Source organism: Rhinoraja longicauda, chromosome 21 (genome assembly GCF_053455715.1).
Source record: "Rhinoraja longicauda isolate Sanriku21f chromosome 21, sRhiLon1.1, whole genome shotgun sequence".
NCBI classification, from domain to species: domain Eukaryota; kingdom Metazoa; phylum Chordata; class Chondrichthyes; order Rajiformes; family Arhynchobatidae; genus Rhinoraja; species Rhinoraja longicauda.
Window position 1 is genome coordinate 11,551,387 of NC_135973.1, and position 27,067 is coordinate 11,578,453.

The 27,067-nt window shown below is 42.7% G+C and overlaps 1 protein-coding gene across 1 annotated transcript in view; it reads left to right on the forward strand.

The window, feature by feature from the left end:
* The window catches only part of myo15aa (myosin XVAa), a 126,153-nt gene that overhangs the window by 88,451 nt on the left and 10,635 nt on the right, over positions 1-27,067 (forward strand). Inside the window, exons 47-58 of the mRNA XM_078418384.1 lie at positions 4,963-5,174; positions 6,500-6,618; positions 8,575-8,647; positions 10,153-10,225; positions 11,706-11,779; positions 13,362-13,444; positions 14,688-14,818; positions 14,943-15,037; positions 18,182-18,259; positions 20,398-20,494; positions 20,663-20,823; positions 21,518-21,651. Coding sequence (XP_078274510.1) covers positions 4,963-5,174; positions 6,500-6,618; positions 8,575-8,647; positions 10,153-10,225; positions 11,706-11,779; positions 13,362-13,444; positions 14,688-14,818; positions 14,943-15,037; positions 18,182-18,259; positions 20,398-20,494; positions 20,663-20,823; positions 21,518-21,651 — 1,330 coding nt within the window. The remainder of the gene's footprint in view (positions 1-4,962; positions 5,175-6,499; positions 6,619-8,574; positions 8,648-10,152; positions 10,226-11,705; positions 11,780-13,361; positions 13,445-14,687; positions 14,819-14,942; positions 15,038-18,181; positions 18,260-20,397; positions 20,495-20,662; positions 20,824-21,517; positions 21,652-27,067) is intronic.

Sequence of the window (27,067 nt, forward strand, 5' to 3'; positions counted from 1 at the left end):
GATGGTAAGTGTTGATCTTTTCCCCAACGTGAGGTCAGGGCCGTTTTTACAGCATTATGGGCCCCCGGGCAAAGCAGTGTACTGGGGCCCCTACCGTTACTCTCCCCCACCCCCCTTTCCCTACCAGCCCCCCCCCCTGTCGTGCCGACGAAAAGCACTTACCGAAAAGCACTTAGCGATGGACTTAGGGTGCTACATTGTTGCGAAAAGCACTTACAGATGCTGTGAGAAGCACTTAGTGACCGAAAATGTTGCGAAAAAAGCACTTATTGAACCTACATTTTTAAAGTAGTATTTATTTATTGCAAGTCACTTAACATACACAGATCAGCATGGGGCCCCTATGCTCGTGGGGCCCCGGGCAAGTGCCCATCAGGCCCATGCGTTAAGACGGCCCTGCGTGAGGTGGATGTGCGTTCACTTCCTGGAATCGTTGGAGTGTGAATTTATTCCCTCGTGCACGTGTGAATTCACTGTATGCGTGTGCTGCTTCCTCACAGCTCGCTTACTGTTCTCTTGATTATTTACGACTGTCCTTAGACCGTTGCTACGGATGTATAGTCAGAAAGAAGGTGATATACCTGGAGGAATTAAGAAAACACCTTCCTGATTTTGGTGGGTTTGAAGCATAACAGTTTTGCGTTGTGATTGCTTGTTTGTGTGCAAGTTATGCCTCCCACTTTCTTTCGGTGAGGATTATTTGTATTTTAATAGTCTGGTGGACTCCCTCCTCCACTGATTCCATTAATGGAGATGTCTGCTCCTCAATTTCAATCCTGCACACAGGGTTGAGCCCAGTGTGGATGATGAAGATCTAGTGTGCAATGTCGTGAGATTTTTTTGTCCAGTCAGATGGAGTCCAGATTCCCACACTTTGAAGGTGGATGTGCCAACTGGAAAGAGGTTTGTTCTGTCCTCTGTGGCCAGTTTGCTAATTGGAAAGATATTGAGGATCTCCAACATCTCTGAGTCAAGGAAATGAGGTTGAAAACTGGACAAAAACATCAGAAAACCATGTTTTTTGAAACACTATTACTTTATTGAGGTACTTATCATCATTGTGCTAATGCCCACCTCCCTATGTTGCCTCTTCGTCATTTGTTATTCATAAGCAACTCCATCATAACATATTACTCCAACATGTTACTGTGTGATTCCAGCCTTTTTTTTGTTGTTACTTTTTCATCTAACTTTGTTACTTTTACATTTCATTGCATTGCTCAATCTCAATGTGTTTTTTCTTACTTCTTACTTTGATCGTTCTCCAGTTTCTATGTTACTCATTTGTCTTGAGTTGAGGCTTCAGTTGGGACAACCTTGATCATATTGAATGCACAGCCAGGCTTGAAGGGCCCGATTTAAGTAAACATGGTTTGCATCTTTATTTTCTTGTGGTTTTTTGGACTGGTGTGTGCATGGTTGCTGTGTTTATTGCATCCTGATGTTGTTCCATTTTACATCTGGTACATTATATATTCACAGCCTTCAGACTCAATTAGGATCATTCTTTTGTTGGTGCAGGGACCTTGGGATCACTTCCAAGCTCACGACTTATGGATTATTTCTAATTACCCTTGTGAAGGTAGCAGTGAACTTCCTTCTTGAAATACTGCAGTACCTTCACTGAAGGCACGCCCACTGTGTTATTGAAAGGGAGTTTCAAGAATTAGACCCAGAAACAGTGAGGATCGTTTCACACAACATAGAAGCATCAGCCCCATTGATAGTTTTGGAATCCCACATAGACCAGACCAGATAAAAATGAAAGCTTCACCCACCCCAAATACCCGAAGGCTGATCATCACCCAAATAGATTTCAACAACAATCTGGAATTTGGTGATCATTAGTACTGATGGCAGATTTTTAAAAAAGATTCACTGAATTTAACTTCCACAGCTGTGATGGTTGGATTTGAAGACTGGTCTCTAAATTGGCACTCAAGCCTTTATAATTCTACGCCAGGAATTTCACATTGCACTGCTACCACTGACCCTGTCATTGTTCTTTAGAGGTGACATTCAAGGCAAAATAAACCCAGGTTAGATAAAGTGATTCTTCGTTGCCTTATTCCCTGAAATGTACAGCATGAATTAGATAAGAATAACGCTTCCTCAATATTGTCTCATTGAGTCAATAGTCATAAAGAGATACGCTACAGAATCAGGCCCTTTGGCCCATTGAGTCCACACCAGCCACTCATCTACGCTAATGCTACATTAACCCAATTTTTATTATTTGCTGGACATTCTCTCAACTCTCTGCAATCCCCCCACCACCAATCTCCAGATTCTATCATTCACTTACACATTTTTTAGATGTGATAGGATACTAGAGGACCCAGAGGGATCCCATGCGGTCTCAGGGAGAACGTGCAAACTCCACATTGTACCTCAGGTCAGGATTAAACTCTAGTCTCTGGTGCCATGATGCACTGGCACTGCTAGTTGTACCACTGTGTCACCTCATTCCAAATATTCTCAAGGCATGGAAGTGAAGATAGAGATCTCTTCTGAGATGGAGGTTTCCAAGCCTCTGCATCTCCCAGGTAAAAACAAGAGGATCTTCTGGTCTTTGGAGAAAAACTCTAAAGTCATAGAAGTATGAGTCACACAGCATGGAAACAAGCCCAACTTGTCAGTGATGACCAAAATGCCCATCTACGCGAGTCCCATTTGCCTGCGTTTGACCTGTATCTAAACCTGAGAAACATAAGGAACTGCAGATGCTGGAATCTTGAGCAAAACACTAAGTATTGGAGGAACACAGTAGGTCAGTCAGCATCTGAGGAGGGAATGGACAGGGACAGGTGTCTTTTCTGGTCAGGACCCTTCGGCAGACCTTCCTTGTCCATGTACCTGTCCAAATGTTGTTATAATACTTGCCTCAATCATTTCCTCCGGCAGCTCGTCCATATGCATGCTACCCTCTATATGAAAACATTGCCCCTCAGGTTCCTATTAAATCTTATCGCTACCATAGTAAACCTACACATTCTAATATTTGATTCCCCAACCTTGGGGGGGGAAAAAACCCGATGTGCATTCACCCGAACTTTGTCCCTCGTAATTGTATACACCTCCATACGATTACCGCACAGGCATGGGGTCCTTGTGTTGGAGGGTCCCCAAGCTTCCCTAACCATGACCACCTTTATGTTCATAAGCCATAGGTGTGGGTCAGTAATTGAACTGCTGGCTGAAGGGATGCTCCCCTGAGGTGGATCTGTGAGCAGGTACCATGCAGGTAAAATGACAGCCACCAAGTAATGTATTTTAAAAGAGAGTTTGTAAGAGTTTGGACAGGCGATTGTGTCTGTCCAGCCTCTCTTTCCTCTTTTCACTAGCTACTTTCCATCCCACTCTTAATCCTGATGCAGGATTTCGATCTAAAACGTTGATAATTTTTAAATAATCCACAGATGCTGCTCAACCTGCTGAGTTGTTCAAGAAGATTGTTTGTTGCTCCAGATTACAGCATATGCAATCTCTTATGTCTGCATCACCTTTACATTCGGGACCTGGGTTGAAGAGTGTTGAACAGGGCAATAGATCTTGAGGAGTAGACTTTCTCCGCACTCCACACTCCAAAGACGTACAGGTTGTAGGCTGATTCGGTAAAGTTGTAAATTGTCCCTCATGTATTGGATAATGCTAGTGTATAGGGTATCACAAAATGTTGGAGTAACTCAGCAGGTCAGGCAGCATCTTGGAGTGAAGGAATGGGTGACGTTTAGGGTCGAGACCCTTCTTCAGACTGATGTGATATACCTAGTGTATAGGGTGATTGCTGGTCGGCACAGACTTAGTGGGCCAAAGGGCTGGAATGTACTCGAGCCAAAGAGGACAAGATGTTGTGTTGCTTTGTTTCATTTACTATATTTACTTTAAGATAAACAGTTTAGTTTAGTTTAGAGATACAGCGTGGAAACAAGCCCTTCGGCCCACAGAGTCTGTGCTGGCCACCATTCACCCATATACCAGTTCTATCCTGCACACTGGGTACAATTTACAGAAGCCAATTAAACTACAAACCTACACACCCTTGGTATGTGGGAGGGAAAAAACCCAGTTGGTCGCAAGAAGAATGTACAAACTCCGTACAGACAACACCCATAGTCAGAATCAAACCTGGGTCTCTGGCGCTGTAAGGCAGCAATTCTACTACTGTGCCACTGTGCCACCCCAGCAGAACATGAAAATGAGAAGTTGCGGCACGGTGGTGCAGCGACCGAATGAGAAATGGGCGGCACGGTGGCGCAGCAGTAGAGTTGCTGCCTTGCAGCGAATGCAGCGCCGGAGACTCAGGTTCGATCCTGACTACGGGTGCTGTACTGTACGTAGTTTGTACGTTCTCCCCGTGACCTGCGTGGGTTTTCTCCGAGATCTTCGGTTTCCTCCCACACTCCAAAAAGACGTACAGGTTTGTAGGTTAATTGGCTGGGAAAAATGTTTTTTAAAAATTGTCCCTAGTGGGTGTAGGATAGTGTTAATGTGCGGGGATCGCTGGGCGGCGCGGACCCGGTGGGCCAAAGGGCCTGTTTCTGCACTGTATCTCTAAATCTAAAAAATCTTGACAAAATGAAGGGCTAATGACCAAAAGAGACCTAATGACCAAAAATCATGGGTTCTATGGGAAGGGCTAATTCAATGGAGGATGTTTGTTGTCACATTCCTCCCACAAATTCATCTGGAAGTGGCAATCTGCAACAATCTTTGAGCAGGTTGGGAGTGTGGTCAGTGCCCTAGCAGGCATTAGGTAGCTTGTGGAACTGGAGAGCCTCATCATGTTGCCGCAGCTTCTGAGGGAAGGCCGTCCAGACTAACGAGGTTTCCAGCACTTGCATCCCACTCGTTGAGCTCAGCACTCATCATCTGAATGAAAGTGACCGAGATGAATGAAGAGGCATGTGCTGCCTACAAATAAGTAGTGTTAAAATAATGAACCTTTGCTTGTTTGGACAGGATGGAAGTTTGGAGCTTTCCACGGCAGGTCTGGGCTGGTTCCTCTGGAATATGTGCAGCCTGTGGCTGCTCCGGATTTTATTCACCTGAGCACAGACAAGAAGGAAGAACCAAAGGACAAGAAGGGCAAAGTGGCAGCTTCCTCCTCAGCCTTAGTGGCAGCTGCTGTGGGATCAACGGCAGCCGCTGAGGAACTTGACAGGAAAGCAGAGGTGCAGAACGACATTCCTTTATTCTGTACCTGTTGTTCTCGTCCTTGGTAATATTACATTGACCAATTCATAGAGAGCAGCAATCTCTTCAGCAACATGTGGGATGAGTGAGGGCAAGGCAGCCTGTAAAGGAGTTTGGTTATCAATCTGCTAAAGTGTATGTACATGTAGAATAGATGATTAAATGGCTTTTGGTTGCAAACTTTTCCCTCAGCTCCATCCTATTTCTTCACCCCATTTGTGTATCTGAAACTTATATTATAAACATTCAATTTATTTTTAGGCTAATTACAGTAAAATTTCCCAGATTTCCAAGATAGAAGTTTATACCAGCAATCAATAGACAATAGGCCCTTTGAGCCAGCACCACCATTCAATGTGATCATGGCTGATCATTCTCAATCAGTACCCCATTCCTGCCTTCTCCCCATACCCCCTGACTCCGCTATCCTTAAGAGCTCTATCTAGCTCTCTCTTGAATGCATTCAGAGCATTGGCCTCCACTGCCTTCTGAGGCAGAGAATTCCACAGATTTACAACTCTCTGACTGAAAAAGATTTTCCTCATCTCCGTTCTAAATGGCCTACCCCTTATTCTTAAATAATCAGTTAATGAAGAACAGCCAGGGATTCTCAAACTGTAAACAATCTTGCTTCTGTGTTATCTGTTACAGTATTCTCTACAGTATAACTCTTCTGAGTTATCTATTGCAGTGCAGACAGTACTTGAATTCACTACATAAGGGAGATGTAGAATGCACCAGGTTTCCTGCTTTTGACCATGTTCAGTGACCTTTTTAATAAGTATAGATGTCAGGTAAAGATGAGCTGTGACTGATTTCCACATAAAATACTCAATCCCCTTGAACATAATGAAACACACAGAGGCATCATCAACAAGAATGGTTATCACTGCGTCATTATTAGCAGGAGTTAATTCTATGGTTCAATGGTACTTTCTTGTCCCATGTCACCTAGATACAGTAAAATTCTTTGTTTTGCATACAATTCAGCAAAATCATACCATACGTAAACACGATCTACAAACACATTACTACAAAAGTGCAATGATCGTAATGTAAGAATAGTAGACTTCACAGTTGTGCAGAGAATTGTGCATTGGTCGGTTATAGAGAGATTGGGTGGAAACATAGTCAGTTCTAGCACAAGTGGAAAGATTGGTGCCATCATCAGCTGGAATGGACCATTCAGCAGAATTCCTACTGACTCACGATTCTCTGGATTTAAAAAATGGACTTGTGCCTATCATTGTTTTAATAAAACTGCAGATTTCATGGAATGCATGACTTTGAATCTTTTCTGCAGGCCTCCCCTCCAGTCGATGAATTTGTGGACAGTATTCCTGAATATGGCATTCAGGATAGCCAATACACCATGATAGAATTTGCAAAGAAATACTTCCGCCAGTCACCTAAGTTTAAAAGGTGAGTGAATAAGAAGTATTGATCAGTGAACTTTCAGTAGCACCAACATGCAGCCTGTGTACCCACCACACAGATTATTCCACAGATCCCAAGTGTGCCTGTTTTACTTTTGTACTTGGTCTTTTCTAGCATAAACCTGGTTAAGATTAGTCACTCAGCATTGTCCCAATGCTTTCTCTGCAATCTCTAAAACTGTTCTCATTTGCTCAGCAAATCTTGCTCAGTGTTTCTGGATGTGGGATTTACTTTGTGGAGTTTGCTTGTTGCTCTCCCTCTCTCCATCTTTCTCTTACATGTACCATGGTCGTCTGACGTTAACCAGGCTGACAAAATGCTGGAGTAACTCAGCAGGTCAGGCAGCATCTCAGGAGAGAAGGAATGGGCGACGTTTCGGGTCGAGACCCTTCTTCAGTCTGAGATTCTCTCCTGAGATGCTGCCTGAACTGCTGAGTTACTCCAGCATTTTGTGAATAAATACCTTCGATTTGTACCAGCACCTGCAGTTATTTTCTTACTTAACCAGGTTGAAAACACTATTAGATGTGAAAGTAATTTTTAGTTATTCAGTCAGATTACCCTCAAAATTTTGGATAAATGAATTCGTCCAGAGCAGCAAGAAAGAATCTCGATTACAGATTGTCAGGTGTACACTGTTGGTTACATAGCACGTTTTTGAGGGAATGTAACAAATGTTTAATGGATATAAATGTAGCAATTGATTGCTGTATCATTTAGGAACAATTTCTTAAAACCAGCAACAAAGGTTTCTCAGGAAAATTATCATCTCGCTATAACTCAGCAATGAAGAATGACTTACATTTAAAGCAGTGAAAATAATTTTGGATTATAGTAATCTTTGTAATGCATTAAAATCATTATTAGATTGAAATATTAACTGAGGCAGTGACCAGATATAATAAATTATTGGGGTTACTCTAATTCTGTGAGAGACTGTTTAGAGCTTAAATGATCTCACGTCTGCATGTAATTGGTTGAGTCAATCTCCTCCTTCCCTGGACACACTTCTTTGAAGTAGCAAATCCTGGTGTTGTCTGCTTCGTTGGATTTTGAGTTCTGAAAAGAATGCATCTTTGAAGAGCTTTCCCTCCCACCTTTGCTGAGCTCAGGTCATTTCCAATGAATGAACATTGATAGCACAATTTAGCTTCTAGCATCCAGCCTCTGCATTAAGGCCACTTTCTGCTAAAAAGTATATAAACTCGATAGTGCAGCAATGTCCCATTTTCCTTGCTATTCTATAACATTGTTAGTCTAGGTGATGCACCACAGTACAAATTCAAGTCAGTGTGGTGGTGTAAGCTTGCATCTCTAGAGGGGGGAAGCCTCTCCATCCAAGACCACAAGAAATTGCAGAGAATTGTGGACGCAGTCCAGACCATCACACAAATCAATCTCCCTTCTGTTGACTCCATTTACACCCCTCGGCAAGGCCAGCAGCATAATCAAGGATGTCTCACCTCGATCACTCCCTCTTCTTCCCTCTCCCATCAGGCAAGAGGTTTAGAAGTGTGAAAAAGCACACCTCCAGATTCAGCGACAGTTTCTTCCCAGCTGTTATCAGGCAACTGAACTAGTCTATCAACAACTAGCTATGATCTACCTCATTGGAGACTCTTGGATTATCTTTAATTGGACGTTATTGGACTTTATCTTGCACTAAACGTTATTTCCCTGGTCATGTATCTGTACACTGTGGATGGCTCGATAGTCCTTCCACTAACTGGTCAGCATGCCTCAAAAGCGTTTCACTACCTCAGTACACATGACAATAGACTAAACTAGACTAAACCAGGGGAAAAGAAAATATGAAACGATAGATCCTCATTAATAACTCAGAAACGTAATAAATGATTTGGCACTTTGAAAAGGAAAATAAAAACTACGCATGTGTAAAATGCCCTAAAATACTGTTCTTTGAATATTTTGTTTTTGCAGTGAATCTAACAAAGAGAAATCTAAAAAATCAAAAGATCAGAAGGATCCGACCGAGCTGGTAAAGTACACCAAGGTAAGTGTTGTCTGGATCAGCTGTCTGCTCAATGTGATGCCATAGCTAGCTGCTGCTAGTCATTAACAATATATGAAAAGCCCTGGTTATAGGATCTCACTGATAAAGGGCGATGCTGGTTGAAAAAGCAGTGATGCTTCACGGCAGGGCACGCTCAGACAGCTTCTCATCAATGGTCAGAAACTTTCAAATAAAATTCTACAAGACTTTTTTTTTGCATCGGTTAATGATGGCATTCCAACCCCAGAGTCATAGAGACATAGCATGGAAACAGACCCTTTGGCCCACCAACTCTGCACCAATTATCAAACACACACTAACAAGAATCCTTCATTTAGCCTAGTACTCCGTACCCTCTTGTCGATTAACCCGATTTTGGGCAGAAGCTACAAAAGTGTGAAAGCACTCACCACCAGATTGAGGAACAGTTTCTTCCTCTCAATTATCAGACTACTAAATGGTCCTCCCATAAGCTAGGGTGTAGTCCCGATCTTCCAACCTACCTCCTTGCGGACATTGGACTTTTTCTCTGTAACTGTAATGGTAACACTTTATTCTGCACTTTAGTATTTTTCTCTTTGCACTACCTATTGTACTTGTGTGTGGCTTGATTGTATTTATGTACATCGTATGATTCGATTTGACTGGATAGCACACAAATAAAAGCTTTTCACTGCATCTCGGTTCCCGTGACATTAATAAACCAATGATTTGTCCGTGAGTGACTGGGAAACTCCTCTGATTCAGAATTCTCTACAACATATGGGTCCCTACCAAAATATTCATGGAAAGATACTGCCAGAAAGGAGCACTGCATATGAAATGGCATCATTCTATGTAAAAGTGATTCATTCTAAAAGTTGGCAGGTCAAATTTTTAGAAGGATGCAAAAAAAGGAAACTGTGGTTATCATATTACAAAACAGAAAAGATCGTTTTGTGATTACATGCATAACACTATTTTTTATACAGTATATATAAAAGCAATTTGAGATGCAGTGACATCTAGTGCTGCCTTTTGGTAATACAACAATTAAAAGCACAGCATTTCCAGATTCAGAGGGTGTTGCCAAGATTAAGGCATCCACGTTGCAGGTTACTGGTGGCCTTCATTTATACCATGATCCAAAAAGAGCCCATTAAAAAAGACAAATTATTTCAAGTAAAAGCAGCTACAAAGGCCACATGGCACAATTGAATTTCTCGGCATCTATTTTGCAAGGATAGAGAATATTATTGGCAAGCTTAGACTTGGGAAGGACTGAGTTTACAAGTGTTTGCATTGAGGTGTAATATTGGCCACTGGGCATGTGTAGCTGGGATGTGGCACTGACCCATGTAAATCTTTCAGATACTATACTCACCCACCCTTGTGCCATTCCTCATGTCCATGGGCACCTTCAGGAAACAAAATAACAGAAAAGTAATTTATCTTCAGGCAGTACTTTCAGGTTGTGATATAACCACATGTCTAATGAGTACTTGTTTAATAACCTTTCTTCACAGACTCCCATCCAAGAGTCCCTGATTGAATTCTCAGATGAAAATATGAACAAGATCGCAGCTGAGATTTTTGTTGGTAAGAATCAACATTCCTCTTTATGAAATAAAACATCACCTTTGTCATTAAATGTTGCCACACGGCTTTTTCCTTTCCTCCCAATATTCCCCCAGTCATGGCTCATGGAGTAAAGATTGGATATCCTGGACATCACCCACCCAAACCAATTTCACCTCGGCAGTAAAGTAGGTCAATGAGGGTTCTCATCTTGCTCCAGTTTCTTTTCCATCATCTTGGACTTGCCACAAGTCGTTGACTGTTCTCCCCATGTTCAACTCCTTCCTCAACTCTTCTATTCCTTGACACATTCCTTATCACCTGAGGGCTTGAGTCAATTCCTCACCTCACATTAGTTCGTCACGCCAACTTGATAATCGCTTGTAACCTAATCCTGATATTTTGCCAAGACCTCGTGCTCTAACAATGCGTTGCCCCTACTCATCACTCTGACACCTCTCTCCATCCCTTCATCCTAACCCCTAGCCCAAACACTTGATCCCATTCCCTGCCCCATCCTAACATTTCCCAAATCCCTTAACTTGAACCCTTAACAAGGCCTCTCATAAATGATCCCTTCCCTGACCACTTGTTCTGACCCCCAGCCTAAAATGATCACCCTCTTCACTCTGCAGGAGACATAGGGAAAAGGTAAGAGATGCTTTGATTCCTTCTGCAAGGTTGTGAGCTCCTTGTGCTGGCCTGGGCCCATGAGAGGTTTTGCCTGCTGCCAGGCTCGCTGCAGCAGTTATAATTTCATCTCCCTGAATCTCAGGACATGTTGAATCTTTAAATAGTGGCATTGGCTGTATCAGGTTCTTCTCAATTAAGTAAATGAAGCAGGAAGGAACAACAATCGAAGGGATGTTTGGAGAGGTAATTTAGAGTATCCATAGTCGTTTCACTGAGGAGCACTTAACAACAATCCTGAGCTCACCTGATGCCTCTATTTGCATTCGCTGTAAGGCAGCAACTCTACCTCTGCACAGTGGCGCAGCGGTAGAGTTGCTGCCTTACAGCGAATGCAGCGCTGGAGACCCGGGTTCGATCCTGACTACGGGTGCTGTCTGTACGGGGTTTGTACGTTCTCCCTGTGACCTGCGTGGGTTTTCTCCGGGATCTTTGGTTTCCTCCCACACTCCAAAGACTACTAGTTTGTAAGTTAATTGGCTTGTTAATTGGTAAATGTAAAAATTGTCCCTAGTGCGTGTAGGATCGTGTTAGTGTGCGGGGATCGCTGGTCGGCGCAGACCCGGTGGGCCGAAAGGGCCTGTTTCCGCGTTGTATCTCTAAACTAAAACTATTTCCAGCATTTTCTGTGTAAACATTAGGAATGAGAATTGTAACAGTGCTGAGACTCTCTGAAAACAGAGATCGACCAGTGGTGTCAATTGGGGATTGATTATTGCATTCAACTCCAATGAGCAAGGACTGTTTGTTTCCACCCTCCCCCATTCTCCACTATCCTGTGATTATCCCGAATCATGTTTCCTTTCTGCAGCTGTCATGAAATTCATGGGGGATCATCCTTTCAAAGGTCAGACAGAACAAGACGTAATCTACACCATCCTTAAGGTAATGCCTTAGGTGTAGGAGTGCCTACCTGTGCACAGGTTGGTATGGATGTTTGTGTGTGTGTGTGTGTGTGTATGTGAAAGATAATAAGTGGAATAGTGGATGTTACAACACCACAATTTGGTAGTCCTGATTGCAAAGATGAGTATGTCAATTTAACTTCATCTTTCGAAGATAATTTTACATATAATAAGGTGACATCCTTAACCTGCTGAACAGACTAGTCTGAAGAAGGGTCTTGACCTGAAACGTCACCCATTCCTTTTCTCCAGAGATGCTGCCTGTCCCGCTGAGTTACTCCGCAATATCTTCTGTCATTCAATGATCCTGGTTGATCTGCTTGTTTGCCTCAGCTCGACTCTCCTGCCTGATCCAGTATACAGTATACAGAACTTTATTGTCATTCGGTACAGATACCGAACGAAATTACAGCAGTCACAGAACACAACAAAAAAGAAAAGAACACAGGACACACGACCCCAACACAAACATCCATCACAGTGACTCCAAACACCCCCTCACTGTGATGGAAGGCAACAAAACTTCCACACTATCTTTCTATATTAGACTTAAATATAATTAACTACTCAGTATTCACAGCATCAGGAACAGAGACTTCCAAAGATTTGCAAACCTCTGAGAAATAATTTCCTTCTTATCTTCAGTCGAATTGACAGATGATACTGTATTTCAGGTCAGGACCCTTCTTCAGTCTGAGGAAGGATACCGACCTGAAAAATCATCTGTACATTCCCTCCACAGATGCTGCTTCACCTGCTGTGTTACTCCAGCACTTAGTGTTTTGTTCAAGGTTCCAGCATCTGCAGTTCCTTATGTCTCCAAATCAAATTTCAGATTCCCCAGTATTTATCCCTTTTGTGCACAAATATAAGAACATGATCAGCCACCCGATCTGTTCCTGATTGACTACCGAGACCATGCTTCCTTTTTTGACTGGCCACTGATGTTGTCTCCCTTGTTACGTTGTCACTGGAGGCCTACACTCTGGGCTCTGATGGGAACCATTTGCCCTTCGATAAGATAACTCTGACAAGGTTTATTTGTGGAGTGTTTCCACTTCAACAAATTCTGCAGTGTTCCTGAAATAACATAGAACAACCCTGACAAGATTCCTGTAGTTTTGCACAGCTGTACACTTTATTTCAAGTTTCTTTTTCTATCAGCAGATGAGGATTGGGGGGTGGGGGTGGATAATTCCATAGCTGAATGTACTTCCGAGCAATGCTTGCAGTGGGACTTCAAAGCCCTGCTGGAATCCTTTCTGGTGAAGCCCTGCCTGCACCAGGCACAGCCCATAACCTGTCCTAATTGTGCAGTACTGACAACACCAGTATGTGCATGCATGCATGTGCAAGTGGGTGGTTGCTTTTGTGTGTGTGTGTGTGTGCGCGCGTGCGTGCCATGTGTGCTATCAGCGTGCCTGTGTATGTATGTGTGGTACATGTGAGAAATTGAGATGGTTGAACATTCAGCACTTTATTGACATGCTCCAGGGTCTACCAGTTGTTACTTCATCAACAGTTTGACCTTATTTCACTTGACCTTGCTCTGTCTTTTGTAGCTATGTGGTGAACACGAGGTGATGAAAGATGAAACCTATTGCCAGATTATCAAACAGATTACCGACAACACCAGCTCCAAAACGTAAGGAAACAGCAGCAGGGGTTATTAACGTTTACTCTATGGGCCCGAACACAGTCCACATCTAAACAGGGTTTAGGTAAAATAGGGTGAAACAGTGACAGAGCTTCTAGAGCTCTTTCCTCATAGCTCCGGCTAATTGAGGCTCAGTCCAGAACCTGTTTTGTCTTGTTTCTCCATTCTCCCAGTGACCAGGTGCATTTTGTCTGGATATTCCAGATTCCACCCATGATGCTCAGGATATAGGTTAATTTGCCTCTAGAAATTGTCCCAGTTTGTAGGTGAATGGTAGAATTTGTGGATGACAGAGAGTTAGGGAGAATGCAAGAAGAATAAATTTGAATTACGTAAATGGTTGCTCGATGGTCAGCATTGACTCAGTGGGCCAAAGGGTCAATGTCAGTGCTGTCAACTATATGACTTTTAAAAAATACTGTGTTTCTCCTGAAGGAAGATTGTTATCAATAATGAATTGTAATCCAGAAACTACCGTGTAAGAAGGAACTGCAGATGTTGGTTTACACAGAAGATATATACAAAATGCTGGAGTAACTCAGCGGGTCAGGCAGCATCTGTGGCGAAAAGGAATAGGTGGCGTTTCGGGTCGAGACCCTTCATTAAACTGAGTTACTCCAGTGTATTGTATCTATCCAGAAAGTACTGCCTGTCTTTCAGATAAGAAGGAATTGAGGAGGTATTAGTGACCATTTCAAAGTGTCAGTTATAGTTTAATGAGTAACACTCCAAATGCAGTGATATTGTAGGTTCAATCCCAATGCAGACACCTATAATTTAAGAAGACGGTGCAAAACCGGAGTGCAGAACTGTTGGTGATGATTTACCAAATGTGGATCTGTCTGCTCTTATGGCTGGCTTTAAAAGATTCCGCGTACAGAGAAGAGCAAGGGTGTTTGTTCCGATATCCTGATCAGTTGTTATCCGACATCACTGAAATAGATTATCTGCTCTTTATCACATGATGTTTATAGGACACCTCTATTTGTGAATTGCTTACTGTGTTACTTACCTTTAAAACATTAACTGTGCGTCAAAAGTACTTCAGTGAATGTAACCACCTGCAGATGTACTGAGGTTATGAATATGAAAGGTGCTGTATGAATGCGAGCCTTGTCTTCCAATATCCACAGACAAAATGAGTAAGTGGGAGGATTTGTTTTAGGAGTCAGTCACTTTCAATGCATAGCTTCAAGTAAAGTATTGTAGTTATTTTTAATATCTGTTGCAGAGAGAGCATCCAACGTGGCTGGAGGGTGCTTTATATCCTCACCGCATATTACAAGTGTTCGGAAGTACTTAAACCATACCTTTTTAAATTAATGGAGACTGTTTGCAGAATGCCTGGTGCCAGTTTTCAAGGTATTTCTTTTTTAAATTCCTCTGTATTTTGTTTGGATGCAAACAAACCCTTTTCTCCCCTTTTTCTGTGTTCAAAACTAAATGCAGTAATATTAACAGACTGATTCTGACCCGCTCTGTACAGGAATTGCTAAAGCTTGTCATCAAAACCTGAAGAAAACTTTCCAGTTTGGTGGCAGGATCCAGTTTCCAGATGGCATGGAGCTCAGTGCCATGGTGGTTCGTGAATCGCCTTATCGTTTCAATAGAATTTATAAATTTATTTCTTCAAACTTCTCTGCAGTGCAAAAACATTCAATCATTATTTTAAAAATCAATGAAACAATTACAGTATAATTTTTGAAAAAACTTTAAAATAATTTAAACACTAAAACAAATTCAACTACTTAAAAAGATAATTACATTACCTTATACTTATTCTCACAGATGATCTTTTTCATTCAAACACATGGATCCGTTACTGTCTAATCTGTTGAAAACTCAATGGAAGGATTCTCCAGTGTAACTGTGGAGAATTACAGCAAAATCATGCTCTGTTGACAATGTCAGAGTGCAGACAGATATCGCCAGCACAGCAGGGCCAACAAATTCAGAACTTATACCTCCAGACAGGAGTTTCAAACACCTTGACAGTTATGTCATCGTAGGGCGTGCAGCGTAGGTTTACTAGGTTAATTCCCGGAATGGCGGGACTGTCGTATGTTGAAAGACTGGAGCGACTAGGCTTGTATACACTGGAATTTAGAAGGATGAGAGGAGATCTTATCGAAACGTACAAGATTATTAAGGGGTTGGACACGTTAGAGGCAGGAAACATGTTCCCAATGTTGGGGGAGTCCAGAACAAGGGGCCACAGTTTAAGAATAAGGGGTAGGCCATTTAGAATTGAGATGAGGAAAAACTTTTTCAGTCAGAGAGTTGTGAATCTGTGGAATTCTTTGCCTCAGAAGGCAGTGGGGGCCAATTCTCTGAATGCATTCAAGAGAGAGCTTGATAGAGCACTTAAGGACAGCGGAGTCAGGGGGTATGGGGAGAAGGCAGGAACGGGGTACTGATTGAGAATGATCAGCCATGATCACATTGAATGGCAGTGCTGGTTCAAAGGGCCGAATGGCCTCCTCCTGCACCTATTGTATATTGTCTATTGTCTATTGTCATGGATGGGCAGGTAAAGGCCTGCATCTTATTGTGAACTGCCAGGATTTCCGAAAAAGTTCTGGCCTAACATGTCAGACTCGTGTACCAACTTTGAATCAGACTTTGGTTTTTAGATAGAGGGAATCTATTTACAGCTGACTGAATAAAGGCATGTTGGCAAAATTTAGATTTAGATGCAAAATTTACAGTCCAAGAAATTGTATTGTGCAATGTAACATTTTTATGCACTGCACAATTTAATATTATCAAAAACCTGATTGATAGTTACAGTCATCTGCTCAATGCCAGAAATTTGTTGCAGTTCTTGGTCAAGCAGGGTGCAACTCAACACTTTTGCAAAGCACTTGTACACATTTGAGAGTTACGAACTATGGGCTTCACTCACATCAAACCAAGTATAACTGGAGGATTAAAACTGCCTAAAAGATTGCCTGAATTTACCTGGTCTGCTTTCAGGGGGTCTATAAACATCCATTGCCTTCCCTGGGGATCCTTCTTAATGCTCCTTTCCACCCCCAGCTCCCTGTTGCCACCCCCCGCTCCTTGGGACTTGTCAATCACCTGTGTAAGTAAATCCTCTCTGAGGCATGATAACAAGGCTGACTCCAATCTAGCCTCCACCTTGCTCTTCCTCGTCCCCAGTTACATTTCTACCACTAAATACTTCATATAACAAGTGTGACAAGCCCAGTCCCTATCCCTGGTCAGCCCCCATTCCCTGCCAATTGGCACACTACCCAATTCCCCTCTCCCAATCTGGAACATAATCACCCACTACCTCCCATGTAACTGTTACCATGATTTAATTTGTGTTATTAGTTAGTATAATTACTAAATCATGGTAGAAAATGAAGTGTGAAAATATAGATAAAAGTGGATTGATGTATATCTAGTAAAGATTTGGATGAATGGATCTAATTTAATTGGAGGAAGATTGACTGTAATGTACCCCAGGGTTCAATGCAGAGTCCTTGTGAGGTTATTATCAATATGGACATAAACTTCACCCTGCTGACCGTCTTGCCGATAATGCTGAGGTTGGAGTTTTTATAAACAACTAGACCAAGTGAACCCGTTGGGCCCAAACCTCTCCTGCATTGGTGCAGCACCCTCTCCTCCCCCCTCTCCTCTCCCCCCTCCCCTCATCTCCTCCCCCCTCCCTCCTCCCTGCCCTCCCCTCCCCCCTCCCCCCTCCCTCCCCCTCCCCCTCCCCCTCCCCCTCCCCCTCCCCCTCCCCCTCCCCCTCCCTCCCCCTCCCCCTCCCTCCCCCTCCCCTCCACCTCCCCTTCCCCGCCCCCATTTCCCCCCCACTCCATCCCCCTCAACCCCCCTTATTCTCCCTCCTCCCCTCCCTCCCTCCCTCCACCCTCCTTCCCCCTCCCTCCCTGGGAGATAGATTTAAACTTTAAAATGTGAATAACTTTTAAAATATAACACCGATTTCAATGAAACTTCTTCTATTGACACCAAAAGGACGACGGGGAGTAAGGTGGGCCTAAAATTGTTACGCTATCATATACCGTTTTGGCAGTAGTTCAGGAACAAACAAACAAACAAATGAGAGTTTTAGGTTATAGATGGGAAGTCCTTTAGGAAGAAGTAGCTGATGGGTAGCATTCAGTTTTATGTGGAGAAATTTGAGATAACACAATATTAGCTGAAAAGCGAAGAATTGAAAGAAACATCCATGAGAAGATATTGAAAGATAATTAAAGATTAGGGCAATTCATTGAAAGTGGGAATCTAGATTTAAAAAAAACCAAATGTGGTAATGATCTTGGAAGCGCTCTGGTTGCTCACAGATAGAGATTAGACTAGTTTATGCACTCCATTCTTGAAAGGATCTGCAAAAGTGTGCAGCATAGTTGTGTCTTGATTATGGCAAAGCTAAGAGACTGCATGGCTGAGGAGAGATTTAAGATACTGGAACTATTTCAATTTACGAGATCCCAGTGGGGAATTAATGGTTTATTAAATTAATAATGGGTTTTGAACCGATGAAAAGGAAAACAGTCTGTGGCTGGGGAATTTCAAACTCACAAGGGGAAGATTGTGAGTAAATGTTTTCAACATAAAGTGTTTCAGGAGTACAGACAGCTTGTCCACAGGGAATGGATCTGATCAAATGAATTGTTTTTTTAAGGGCTAGTTAAATAAAAAATTCTGTCTCTGGAACATCTTAAATAACAATTCCTTTTTCCACAGGCTGGTAGAAGCTCTAAGCGGCAAGTCTTTTTGTTGCCTGGAAATGTGGAGCGACATCTGAAGATAAAAACCTGTTCGGTGAGTCCAAAATATGCACCTTCAAAAGCACCTGAAGTATGGTCTAAGGATCAGTTTTAAATTAATCACTGGCTCACAAAGTAGGAAATCGAATCTCACCTCCAGAGGGTGATGGACATTGCCCAGACCATCACATGTACTGACCTCCCCATCATCAAAGGGATCAATAGGAGGTGCTGCCTTAAAAAGGTAGCCAGTATCATCAAAGACCCACATCATCCTGGTCACGTCTCCTTTAGTTGCTACCATCGAGAAGGAGGTACAGGAAGCTGAAAACCGTAATCACCAGGTTCAAGGACAGCTTCTTCCCAACAACCATCAGGCTCCTGAACACTATCAAGTCAAGTCAAGTCAAGTCAATTTTATTTGTATAGCACATTTAAAAACAACCCACGTTGACCAAAGTGCTGTACATTTGATTAGGTGCCAATAGAAAAAAAAAGAAAACATACAGTAGCACGCAAACAGTTCACAGCGCCTCCTCAATGAGCCTCAAACGCTAGGGAGTAGAAATATGTTTTGAGCCTGGACTTAAAGGAGTCGATGGAGGGGGCAGTTCTGATGGGGAGAGGGATGCTGTTCCACAGTCTAGGAGCTGCAACCGCAAAAGCGCGGTCACCCCTGAGTTTAAGCCTAGACCGCGGGATAGTGAGTAGCCCCAAGTCGGCCGATCTGAGGGACCTGGAGTTAGAGAGGGGGGTTAGAAGATTTTTGATGTGGGGGGGGGGAGTGTCCAATTAGGGCTTTATACGTGAATAGGAGGAGCTTGAAGTTGATTCTGTACCGTACAGGGAGCCAGTGGAGAGAGGCCAGAATCGGGGTGATGTGGTCCCTTTTACGGGTACCCGTCAGGAGTCTCGCTGCGGCGTTTTGGACCAGTTGCAGGCGGGACAGGGAAGATTGGCTGATCCCAGTGTATAGGGAGTAGTCTAGGCGGGAGGAAATGAAAGCGTGAATGATTTTTTCTGTGTCGTCGAATTGGAGGAAAGGTTTGATTTTAGCTATGGTTCGAAGTTGGAAGAAGCTGGCTTTTACCACAGCGTTGACTGTACACAGACTGTACATCAGCCTGAGCACTCATGATCTTCTACTGACTGTGTCTTTAGTGGCACCATGGACTTCCAAGTGTTTTTGCACTATTTTGGTTTCTTAATACTACTACGGTTATTAATATATTGTGTTTTTGATTGTTATATATTATTTGTGTTTTACCGCATTACACAGTTATTAAGATACAGCAAGTACGAAATGATGTGTTTCATTGCCGGTACATGTGACACTCATGACTAAAGTAAATACAGTATTGGAAATGAAGCCATTGACATCAGTATCCGCTATAAACTCCTGTTGCAGTCTCGACCTGAAACATTAATCATCCCTTTGCCTTCACGGATGCAGCTCGCCCTGCTGAGTTCATCCAGCAGTTTGTTTTTTGCTCCAGATTCCAACATCTACAGTCGTTTGTATATCCGTTATAAATTCTATATCTTGAAAACCGTTACCAATTCCATCTATTACAATGACAGAATCTTGGTGTCATTTCTGACTCAAAAGACGAACTTCAGATGAAATATCCATGCTATCCCTAACATTAGTTCCTCCCATTTCAGTAGGGTTGTTCATCTGCCTGTCTCAGTTCATTTGCTGCTAGCACCACTATGCATACCTTTGTTACAATTAGACTATTTCAACAATCTCGATGTACGCTTCTTTCCCTCTCGTCCTCTCCTGCACTCCTTTTTGTCTTCCCCTTTGTCTCCTCCTCACCTGGTCTCACAGACTATGTCCCTCCCATCCTCACTCTCTCTTACACCACTGTCTCCTTTTCCCCTTTCATTCTTATCTCTCGTCCGTCTCTCACGCACCTTTCACATTTCGGATCCCCCTTTTTACAATTCACTCGTTTCTTCTCTCTCTCTCCCTCCCATCTCTTTCACCTCTCTCATGCCCTGCATTCTCTTTCCCCCTTTCTCTCTCTCCTTTCTTTACACTCCTTTTTTTTAAATCTCTCTTTTCCAAGCTCTCTCTCTCCATTTATCTCCCCCTTTCCCACCACTTCCCTGTTGGAAAGACTTGTGAAACTCCTGTTACGATCAAGAATGAATGGTGGTGATAGTTATTTTATTTTTCTGATCTAGGTTGCAGTTGATGTGATTGAAGATTTATGTACTGAAATGGGACTGCAGAACCCAGAGGCTGCAGATGAATATTCTGTTTTTGTCATCACCAACAAAGGTATTCCCTTTTAGTGCCGGTTTTTGGCATGTACATAAGGCATGAGAGTGTGAGGAGATGAGGACGTGGAGAACGGAGCGTTTATGTGAATGGAGCATTTGTGAGAATGGTGAGAGCGGTTGGACTTTACGATCCATTTCATGTGATACTCTCCATGTTCTATTTCAGGGCAAAACGTACAGCCACTTAACAAGAAAGATTATATCCTTGATGTGGCTGCAACAACAGAACTGGCTGATCCAAACTTTACCTTTTGCTTCCGGCGAGTCCTCTGGATTCAGCCTCTGAAATTTGAGAATGAATTGTGCGTGACTGTGCATTATAACCAGGTATACAAGATATTGTGGTATTGAACAAGCTGTGCATGCCTGGGTATTGTAATGAGGGAATACAACGAACATTGTGGTGTTGAATAAGTTTATTGCTTAAAGTAAGTAAATGGAATGACTTTAAATAAGTGTACAAATATGATGTCAAAACAAACTGGATTTTCTTCTTCTTCAGTGGCTGAGTCATTTCGCAGTCCGGCCCTGGAACAGTAGCAGTACTGTTGTTACAGTATCACTCGCTTCTCTCCCCACTTCTCATTACAGTGAGTTCTTAACCTCAAATGTGTGCTCATTGCATACCAAGACTCCCTTACAAGGACAGGCATTGAGAGCCTGAATCCCTTGCCGTGACTGGGATGGAGCTGAAAACAGGTTTTTCCTGACCTCACAGCTCAATGGGTCCAGTACCTGTGTTCCTAAACTCACCAACTCTTTGGGCCTGGAGTTCCCAAGTTTTACCAGTTGTGGGACCTGGTATTCACAGACTCACAATGGCCTTTGTGCCGTCTGTTCGCTAGGTCATTGATTAATGACTGTTTTGATTTTTCAAATCCCATCTTTTATGTAAACATTTCATGTTGCAGATCCTTTATAAGTTGTTAACTTGAATAAACTACAGCTCCTCAGAATGAGATTTATTGTATGTATTATTTACCCGTGACTAGTGCAAATAAAGGTTTGTTTTTTAATCCAGATTGTTGCAGATTACGTGAAGGGGCTCTTCCATGTCCTTAGTCAGGAGATGACCAGTGATAGTAAACTCCAGCAAATGTCAAAACTGGCAGCTCTACAACATCGGGCCAAGGACAGTCTCTATCTTCCCACCATGTGAGTTCATTATAGGAGGCATCTCTTCCTTATTCATGGGGGCGTCTCCAGCTAAGGTGGTGTTTCTTGCCCGTACCTAACTGTCCTGGTAAAGATGATGGTGACAGTCTTCTTGAACCATGCAGTCCTTTGGAGAGTTACAGGGAAGGTCTTCTGGTAATGGAATTTCAGCATTTAAATTCAGTGAGAGCAAAATAATGACAATTATATCCAAATCTGGATGGTGTACAACCTGCAGCTGATGGTGTTTCTGTCCCAACACTGTCAACAGTTGTCGTGAATAAATCTTAAAACTGACCTCACTAAGAGTAGATGGCTGAACTGCATATCATGTGTTCTTCCTCATAACGGAACTGATTGCCACCGTGTTGATTACAATCTCCAAGAATTGTAGTCATCCAGATTATGACCTTAATTGTTATTTTATACCACAGTAACTTATAGTGGAGATGCTATGCAAAGTAAATTCTGTGTCATCTGCAGAGGTTGTTATATTGTGCAGATATCCCTTCTTGTGATTTCTTATGAGGACCTTCTCTTGGTGCTGGTGTTCACTTGAAACTGTACCAATCTTGTTTTTAATTATATACATTCCTCCGATATGAGCAGCATTTATATATGCAGGACATGTCTGTCAATACATCTATAATAATGGAAAGGACCACTTACCACATCATGCTGTTCATGTATCTGGACTAAAGTTTTAGGAGGTGTACTCTGACTGTTATATTTGTCCCATGCACAGGGTGACATTTTCTGGCATACTTGACGCCCTTTTTCATGAATTTTGCCATTCCACATCGGACATAAAGCTTTTTTGTGCCTAACTGCTTCCAATGGGTCTTTTGATCTCTTAGACAATTCACAAATTTGCCTTTGAGTGCCAGATCTAAAATTTCTCCAAAGATACAATACCTTGATATGTTTGTGAGCGCCACATCATGGGGTTCCTCCCAATTTTTGATTGTGTTGTGCTGACTTTATAAATTTCCACTCTTAAAGAATGAGCGTTGAAGTCTTCTTCCAACCTCTGAACTGTCTCTACAAACAGGGTATCTGTGGCAACTTGCAAAGCTGCTGGGTTTAATGTGTGTAGATACCCTTTAGAGCTGCTTTCTTCCATTCTTTAAACCATTCAATATCCTCACAATTTCATCAGTCTACCAGCTCGAGAATAGGACTGGCTCTGTCCTCTCCGCATAGGATGTGAATTATTCTAATGCATTATCCACAGGCCCGTGCTTCCTTTCGGATGCTTGTGTCTGAGCTGCTGTTTACTTTCTTTTCCCACCAAAATTGTATTATTTTCAATATTCTGGCCATCTGGTAGGTCAGGCAGCACATGGAAAAATGAACGATCTATGTTTAAGAAAATAACTGCAGATGCTGGTACAAATCGAAGGTATTTATTCACAAAATGCTGGAGTAACTCAGCAGGTCAGGCAGCATCTCAGGAGAGAAGGAATGGGTGGCGTTTCGGGTTGAGACCCTTCTTCAGACTGAAGAAGGGTCTCGACCCGAAACGTCACCCATTCCTTCTCTCCTGAGATGCTGCCTGACCTGCTGAGTTACTCCAGCATTTTGTGAATAAATACCTTCGATCTATGTTTAAGATCTGCAACTCTTCACTAGATGCTGCCTTACCTGCTCAGTTTTACCAGCATTTCCTGTTTTGTTTCTGATTTTCTGCATCTACAGTTTTATTTTATTTTCACTCAAGTCTCCTTTGTGTTCATGTTTTTACCCATGAAGTATTCCACCAATTGCAGATTTTGTCTTCCTCGCTTTATTTTTTTATTTCAGGAGGTGCAGTTTTAAGATCATATGTTGGTATTTGGCAAGCCAACATAACTGCCTACTGTGCTCCCTGTCAGTCTTTGTTCATACAGAGCTTATATTCAGGAATTAAACCTCAAGGCCCTGCTTCCTGCTGTTTTTCTTTCCAGCCACGGGGCTTTCAGTGCACTCGGTAAAAATACTGCTCTGAAAGATGAATAAAATCCCATCCTTGTTGTATATTGTATTCTCGGCTAGGCGTTGGAGTTCCTAGGTTCTATTCACTGTAATAACTGCAGTATACAGGAACTTCAAGCAAGGGTGTTTATTCTAACTTTAACAGGAAAGGACTTGCACTGTTCCTGGTATTTATTTACACAACTACATAGAAATAAACTACACTGAGGACACCCTCCAAGTAAAATGCTAAAAGGAACAAATTTGGCAGATTTGGTGAATCGATGAGAGACTTTATGCTATAGATATAGCAGATTTTTTATTTCACCACAGGGTGTTACCTCTTTACCTGGCATTTGTCAAGCAGGGGATAAACTGTAGATGAAAAGTTTAGAGGAGACCAAGCTTGCCTAAAAGTGGTGTGCTAACCTTATGAGCCTCTGCAAGCTAAAGAATGGAACAACAAAATGTAGAATCTACAAAAGCAGATCAGATGAGTGTTGTGCAATCCTGCAACATCCTCTTGTCTGTGATGCTGGGGATTTAAATAGTAACTAGACCAAGTGGACCTGTTGGGCCCAAACCTCTCCTGCATTGGTGCAGCACGCCCTCCTCCCCTCTCCCCTCTCCCTCCCTTCACCTCCACCTCCCCTCTGCCCTCCCTCCTCTCCCCCCCCTCCCCTTCCCCCCCCCTACCCTCCCCATCCCCTCCTTCCCCCATCCCCTCCCCCCCACTCCATCCCCCTCAACCCCCCCTTATCCTCCCCCCTCGCTCCCTCCCCTCCTTCCTCCCTCCCCCCCTCCCTAGGAGATAGATTTAAACTTTAAAATGTGAATAACTTTAAAAATATAACACCGATTTCAATTAAACTTCTTCCATTAGCACGAAAGTGACGACGGTGAGTAAGTTGGGCCTAAAATTGTTACGCTATCGTGTACCATTTTGGCTGTAGTTCAAGAACAAACAAACAAACAGATGAGAGTTTTAGTATATAGATTGGGGAGAGTCCCTTTTCAGTGAGTGAGCCCAGCAAGTAAATACAAAAGACAAAGCTGAAACATTTGCAAGCATCTTACGCTGTAATCTGTGGAGTGGTAATCCAACTCGGTTTCTTCATAAAGTCACAACCATTAGAAAGTTCAGTAATGAAAGAACGCTCTTAACTCAATGTAACAATAGACAATAGTCAATAGGTGCAGGAGTAGGCCATTTGGCCCTTCGAGCCAGCACCACCATTCAATGTGATCATGGCTGATCATTCTCAATCAGTACCCTGTTCCTGCCTTCTCCCCATAACCCCTGACTCCGCTATCCTTAAGAGCTCTATCTAGTTCTCTCTTGAATGCATTCAGAGACTTGGCCTCCACTGCCTTCTGAGGCATTGAATTCCACAGATTTATAACTCTCTGACTGATTTCAAGAACTGACTGATCGTGTAGACCCAGACAACCAGCTGAAGAGTTTTGTTCCTGTGGACGACCCCTTGCCTCTAGCCAAGGTTCCAACATTGAAATCTACCAACAATTTGGAACAATTACAGGCATGCTCTATTTAGAAAATGCAGGAAAAATTGAGTCCAGTTAATTACCACCAATAAGCCCACTTTCAATCATAGAGTGATTGATGTATTATTAACAGTGCTGTCATACAAGAATGACATAAGGGAGCCCTAGTAAAACTGATGTCAATGACCACCAAAGGGAAAACACAAATGGTTGGAATGATCTTGCACCAAAGAGGATAAATGATGTAGGTTGGAGGGCAATTATTCCATCCCCCAGGTTGATTGCAGGAGTATCTGAGGATCAGTATCTTCAAGTTGTTAAGCTTACAATCATACGCACAAGTACAGCGAGGTTCAGGTAGAATGAAAAACCTTCATTTATTTCAATTGTTTAATCGCAGAACTTACTTCCCATCAAAAAGTCAGAATTGGGAACGTTCACTGATGGTTGCACAATGCTCAATTGCTATTCACAGCAAATGAAGCGGCCACTGTCAGTATGGAGCAAAACCAGAATAATATTTGTGCATAAATTGTGTGGCGAGAAGAACAGATCCGGGGCTGTATTGGGTGCAGTGACTGACCTCATGATATATCGTAGAGTCCTTCCACCGTCTGGATGGCACAAGTTGGAAGTGTGATGGAATACTCTCAACTTGCCAAGACGAGTGAAAGTTTAACAAAACTCAAGCAGCTCAATACTATCCAGGACAAAGCAGCTTGTTTTATTGTCATACCATCCGCCGCACTAAACATTCATTCCCACCACCATGGATGTACAGTGGCTGCAATGTGCACCATCTACATACTTGTTTTTACATACTTGGCTGATAAATTAATTACAATTACAATCTACAAAATGCACTGCAGTCACTCAACCAGGCTACTCTTACAGCACCTCCCAAACCGCAACTTCTACCACAAGAAAGATAAGGACAGCAGCTGTGTAGGAACACCCTCATACGTAGATCCCCGTCAAGAGGCACACCATCCTGACTTGCAAATATATCACTGGTCCTTCAGAGTTGCTGCATTTAAATCTAAAACTTCCTATCCAACAACATTGTGAAAGAACGTTCACCAGATGATCTGCAGTGATGCAAGAAGATGGCTCACCAACACCTTCTCAAGGACGATTAGGAAGGGGCAATAAATCCTGGTCTTGCTAGCCATGACCAGATCCCCCAATGAATCAATCTTTAAAATGTAAATGCGATCTACATGCTGCTCTAGTTAAAACTGTTTTACCAACACCTCCCAAATCACTGACCTCTATCACCTCTACCATTAACAATTCACACAGTCATGAGGCAGAGGTTTCAAAGGAATAGGACGTTTGCCAACTAGACACCATCAGAGGCGGATGTGAAGAATGAAACATTGGAACCAAACTTTAAGTTTTTATTCATAGAGACATAGTCCACACCATCTTCCACCAGATACATTCTTCCCAATCCTGCAGCCAAATAAGCGGATATGAGAATCTCTATTGATCAAACACAGTTAACAGTTACAGAGTCCAAAGGAGCCGCAGCCAATCAACACCACGGGAAATCTATGCATTGGATTTAGTTGGGAAATGAGCCCCGTACAGTCAGAGGTTATGGCAGATCAAACATGCTCATGCCTAACCTGAATCCTCTTGAGCGGGTGAGGCAGTTTCAGAAGTCTTCTTCTTTCGTGTCCGTCATCCATGTTTCAAATGTTACATCACTGTCATCGTCCGTCCTGAAAAGGACAGAAGCTTCCGGCGACAATCAGTGGGAGCCATCACTTGTACAATAGATGATGGTGGTAGCGGAATTAGTTCAGGACACTTCCAGTTTCCAGCCCCGCGACGTGGACGCTTCTGCTATGGGGCCAGTTTCAGAGGTTGCAGTGTACCATGGGAGAAACAGGAGAATCAGGGAATTGGGTGGCTATAGTAAAGGTCATGATTGCCTGATCTACAAATCTCT